This window comes from Apodemus sylvaticus, chromosome 11 (genome assembly GCF_947179515.1).
Source record: "Apodemus sylvaticus chromosome 11, mApoSyl1.1, whole genome shotgun sequence".
NCBI lineage: Eukaryota > Metazoa > Chordata > Mammalia > Rodentia > Muridae > Apodemus > Apodemus sylvaticus.
The window spans coordinates 39,478,741-39,484,740 of NC_067482.1; the positions used below are offsets into that span (position 1 = coordinate 39,478,741).

Genomic DNA, 6,000 nt, shown 5'->3' on the forward strand with positions numbered 1-6,000 from the left:
CTCCTGGCACTCCTCTTCTCTGCCACCAATTCTTTTTCTTCTCTTGTCCCTTCCTTTGATTGAATCTTCTTCCATGGATCATTTCTAGGCTCCTAACATCACATTTACTCTGAGACAGAAGATTGGAAGCTAAGAACCTCCACTTTATTGAGTTGACATCTCCTGTTGAACCCAAGGCTCATCAGGTAGACTAGGGGAGGTAGCCAGCTTACCCTCTGTCACTTGTCTCCCAAGCACTGTTGTAACTGGAAACCACACACCCACCAGGCATTTTACTTGCAGTCAAGCAATCTGAGCTTTACTTTCAGACCTGCAGGGCAAATGAGAAAAGATGCATCTCTGATGAAGATTGAAAGGTGCCATCCTTCACAGAGCCATTTCTTCCCAATCTGCATCTGCTCAATTTTTAACACTTTATTTGTCTGTATTCTCTAACCATTTAGAAACACAATAGCTTTGAATAAAAGTTCAAATTCTAAAGAACACACATATCATTTGATTTTTAATTATTTCTCCTAAAATATATCATGCTGGTGAGATGCATATTTTTTCAAAATTTAATGCAACGAAAATTGATAAACGTCTATGTGAGAAAGAATTAAGCCCAGAAATATAATTTGCATATTCTTGACTTCTAATTTACTGCTTAGCTGACCACAAAACAGTGCTTATGGTGTGATTTACAAGCTGCAACTCAGTAATATCACGCCATGCAGAAGTTAAGGAGGACGATGGATGACTAAAGCTGCTGTCTTCTTGCCATTTTACTGGATTGATTTTTTTTCTAGTAACCATTCTTCGTGTCAGCAGAATGTGTATGTGTGTGTTGCCATGTATTTTATAGTCTGTTTGACATATTTTCAGAAAGCAATAGCAACATAGAAGCAACAGCAATACTACATGTTGTCTACTTGCCACCAGGTGTGTGCTATACATACTCTATTTAATTAAGCTTGCTTATAGCATTGCCACAATCATTTCTCCACTGCAAGCAGCTCAGAGAGAAGCAGCCATATTTCTTCAAGTTCACCCAAGCCCTGCGTTGTGGAAGACATACAGCCCAAGTTTTTCTGACTCTAGACAATTTGCTTTATGTTACCCCATATTTTGACTCTCCCCTGAGCTATGATATATCCAAATATTATTTTTATGATTTACAAATATTCATATCCTGAATTACTTGAATTTCTCAGCAGGTAAATAGACATTTTACCAAGACTAACAACTTAAGTTCAATCTCAAGTCTCATTTGTACATATATCCTGTATTAATTATGATGCTGGTTCACATGGACACACACAAATATAATAAAAATAAAAATAATAGTGAGAGCCTGATATAAAATGTTAATTTGATACAGATCTCAAATAATATTTGAGTTATTATTATCATCAAAGAAAGTATTGATTGTTATATAATACTTTATAAAATTTACGTGGGCACCAATATGCTTTCCACAAAGAAGCTTGCCACATTCTTCAAACAGGCCGAATTTTGTGTATCTACTGCTCCTAAAGCTGAGTTTATAAATTGTTCTGACATGTCTCTGTGCACTTACTCACTCATACACTTACCATATATGTCTTTATCCTTTCTGGTTCTTCAAATTGTTTTTCCTCTTAGAATATCTTTTCTTGCTAATTTTTCTCATTATAAGTAACATAAGTAAATTATATAACATCCAATAGCAGCATTATACTTGTTTGAATGTTCAACACCATGTTTATTTCCCTCTTATACTTAGATTCTTGGTTGACAATATTTTTGTAAATAGATGTTCTAAAGGCTATTGTTATCTCTAAATACTTCTATATATCTAAAGGCTATATCATATAGCATTTCTAAAGTCTATATATTTCCAAAGTTAGTTTTTCCTATATAACTTTCTGAATAGAAGAAAAGTTATATATAAGAAAGTAGAATGAAATATGAAATTTCATTGTAATTGAATATAACCAATATTTTGAGGTCAAAGTGTGTGTTTTTTAAATTGACTATCAGTTTCATAATGAGTCTCTGGTAGGGGCAAAATTATTTTCCTTTTTTCTGTTTTTCTATCTCATAATCTTCCTTATTTACGTAGGTATCCCCAGGTCTCCATGCTGGATCTACTCTGATTCCCATGAACAGCATTTCTTTGCCTCAAGGGGAAGATGATTATGGTTACCAGTGTTTGGAAGGCAAAGACTGTGCTAGCTTTTTCTGTTGCTTCGAAGACTGCAGAACTGGGTCCTGGAGAGAAGGAAGAATACACATACGCATTGCCAAAATTGATTCCTACTCCAGAATCTTTTTCCCAACAGCTTTTGCCTTGTTCAATCTGGTTTACTGGGTTGGATACCTATACTTATAAGTTCTGCCAATAGTTAAAAAATCATAAAAGTCTGGCTTAGTCCAACATAAGCAGTGTATTTCATAACACAAAGTTTAAATTTAAAATGAAAGTCTACCAGTTAAAATATGAATGGTCTGGTTATGTGATTTGGGCTTTCATAAATGAATTAAGACAGAATTATTCAGATTGAATCTATCTAAATAAAAATGAAATGGATTATTCAATATAGCACATTTAAATCATAAACTTAGATTTTTACTTTAATTTTTTTGTTTTCTTGTATACTGCTAATATTGGACTTAATACTTATGTGAGAAATATTTTGAATATAAAATAATTTTAACACATATTTTATTTAAGTATATCTATTGCTTATAATGAAAGACTACTGCCTAATTTTAAATTATTATTTGCCTAGGTTTGTTATTAGCTTGATTTTATTTCTTGCTTTGTATTTTCCTGGTTTACGATATAGTTTCTTTAAAACAAAGCCATGATTTTCTTTGATTTATATCAAAGATATGTTATTCCCAAGAAGAAAGTAATGTGTGTATTAATTACTTTTTAAATAATTTCTTTTGTGAACTGACAGTTTATATACACATATATTTTTAAACACCATCATGTCTTATGTTTGATGTGTAAATCAATTAAATCAAGCAACTTGGCAATTACAGTTTTCAAAATAGTCAACTTTTATCTGTAATCCAGTCAATTTTGTGCTCACTGTTAAATGGAAGTCAAGATACATTTATTTTGAGGATTTTCAAATTTGATAGGAAACACTAAAGTCATGTTTTTGTTTTGTTTGTAATGCAAGTTAAAAAAAATCAACGTTTTCTGCCTTGTAGGATTTATGAGGTATAAGGAGGTTAAACTAAAATTCTCAAATGTACTAACAATGAAATCAAGTGGGAAATGTTTTGCTTTTTTCTTTTTGTGCTACAAAAGAGATTCACAAGTTCAAAAAAGCATTGAGTTAAAGTATGTGATTTAACAGGGCTTAAAGAACCATCTGGCAAACTAAACTCTAGGTTGTCTTGAGAATACAGACTTAAGTACATGTTATTGATATTTTATAGAGTAGATATATTTGGGACACATTAAAATTATTTATCTTAAATGACTTTTACAACTGTATTATAATCACTGTGTTCTCTCATTTGGGCATGTGAAATTTTTCAAAACTCATTTTAAAAATGGACTCTGTGAGAGACAACTGTAGTGAACTTGAGTAGGGACATCATGGAAACCATACAGTGATGAAAAGACTCTAGAGATTCTCACTATAGGGAAAGCTGACACAGTTGCCAAGGCTACTACATCTGTGAGAAGAGTCTTCAGCTTGGAAACAAGCACTAGAAATATCCACTGCAGGTCTGGCAAGATGGCGCCACGTGGTGTTTGACACACATGCTTTTAATTCAAAAATTGCTGCACCTGTTGTAGCAGCCCCAGTGTAAAACTTTGATTGGATTATAATGTGAGACTTATAATTCTCTAGCTAACTCTTTCATCTTCCTCATAAACACACAGAATTTGAAGGACAATAAAATATTGACTTTTTTAACAAATGGAGATTCAAATAAAATTTTAACTATGTGTATATTAATTTTTAGATGTTCCATGCATTTATGTTGAAAATATGAAATATTAGTAAATGTTAATGAGATAAACATCATTTAAGGGGTAAATGAAGTATGGACTATCCGTTAAGGCATAACATGCTTCACTATATTTTTATGGCTACTTCCATATTTGTATTGATGGTTTGCTCATTGTTAAAGGTGTCAGGGTGTTTAGAAACTCTTTCTATTGTATCGAAGCATGACTATATGTTAAGATACTTTAAAATGCTTGATATGAGTATGATTAATTTTTTTCATTGGTATTGTGTTAACTAGACTTTAAATGTTGACAATATTTACAAGTGAAAATAAAATTGTTAAAAATATCATGTTCCCTACATATAGTCCTTTTATATAGATATCATCAAATAAGCACATTGCTTCAAAGCCAGTGTTACTATATTTCAATATAGTTAAAGAAAAACACATTGGATACAGTCACTGATAAGTGGATATTTGCCCAGAAGCTCTGAATACCCAAGACACAACTCACATATTAAATCATTCCCAAAAAGAAGGAAGGAGAGGGCCCTGGTCCTGGAAAGGCTTGATGTAGCATTGTAGGGGATTGCCAGGACTGAGAAGTGGGAGGGGGTTGATTGGGGAAAGGACGGAGGGGAAGGAAGAGGGCTTATGGGACTTATGGGGAGGGGGGAACTGGGAAAGGGAAAATCATTTGGAATATTAACAAAGAATATAGAAAATAATAAAAAAAGAAAAAATAGTACAAACTGTCGTTCATATTATAGGAAGTAGAAAAATCATTATAAAAAAAGAAAATCAGAAGCACAATTCTAGTTATTTCTAAACCTAAAAACAAAAAAGATAATATTTTTATTTAGAGCTTAAGAACCTCTTAGAGCTTATCTTCAAGGGAGCAAAACCCAAGCCTTGTTTTTTTTCTTATTTCAAATTTAGAGTCAATTATGATGAACTGTTTAAATAAATATATCTTTTTTCCTAGATGAGTTGAAATAATTTATTAGATTCATTTTCCTGTACACATGGAAAATTGATTTTTAATACTAACATTAACCAAAAATATAGTCACTAGGTATGACAAGAAATTGTCAAATAGGAAGATGTAAGAGCGTATAAAAAGGTCTTCATTCATGTAGACCTGGTTCCTACTTACAAGACCAGGATTTGAATTGTTTGAGAAGCAGAATGTGCATAGCAGTATTTTATTCTGCTAGACGAAACAGCATAGTAACCTATATTTGCCCTTGAATTGCATCCCAAGTAGTTTTTCCATATGCTCCATTGTATCCCAGAACATTATTTTGGACAGTTATGTGTCCCTCACATATCTGAATGCATATACAAGGAAAATTAACTTTGCATTTGCTAGCAATGCTTGGCCATTTGGAATAACCTTAGGAACTGAGTTGTGTTTTCTGTCATTTTAAAGTGGCATGAACACATCATCGTGCAATTGAAATAAACAACTGACATCGGGAACACAATGACAACTGAGTCTGCCCTTCATCTGGCAGAATTCTTAAGAGCTCAAGTGTGTGTGTGTGTGTGTGTGTGTGTGTGTGTGTGTGGTGTTATACAAATAATTTCAAGAAAATGGTTCTTACTGTCTATTGTGACACGTAAACCCAGAAACAAGTACCATGAGTTAACTAACTTGGGCTTCTAATTTGCTGTTTATTAAATTACTAGTTGTTAATTTAAATTTTATTGACCCCATTTAATGCTATGTTCACACATATTCAAAGCATAGGTCATATTTAGTCAAAATATATTTACCTTTGCTACATTTACTGAGAGGGAACCCTTAGTGTAAAGGACTGTGTATTCTTCATCTGCTGCTGAACCAGTGGCAAGAAAGGAACTTTCTTTCAAGGTTGTCTGTTCTGAAATAAAAAAGAACCATACATTTTATCACTGATCAAAGCTGTCAGGATACCAGGATACAGGACCACATTGAAAGGAAGCTTTTTCCTTACTTGCTCAATCGTATTTTCATTTCTACTTGAGGACATTCAAATTTTATTCAAATGATTCTGCAGTTTTTACATCAGAAGT

General features: G+C 32.8%; 1 protein-coding gene across 1 annotated transcript in view; it reads left to right on the plus strand.

The window, feature by feature from the left end:
• Positions 1–2,353, plus strand: part of Gabrg1 (gamma-aminobutyric acid type A receptor subunit gamma1) — an 83,177-nt gene extending 80,824 nt beyond the window's left edge. The window contains exon 9 of the mRNA XM_052198698.1: positions 2,084–2,353. Coding sequence (XP_052054658.1) covers positions 2,084–2,353 — 270 coding nt within the window. The remainder of the gene's footprint in view (positions 1–2,083) is intronic.
• Positions 2,354–6,000: the final 3,647 nt, after the last annotated feature.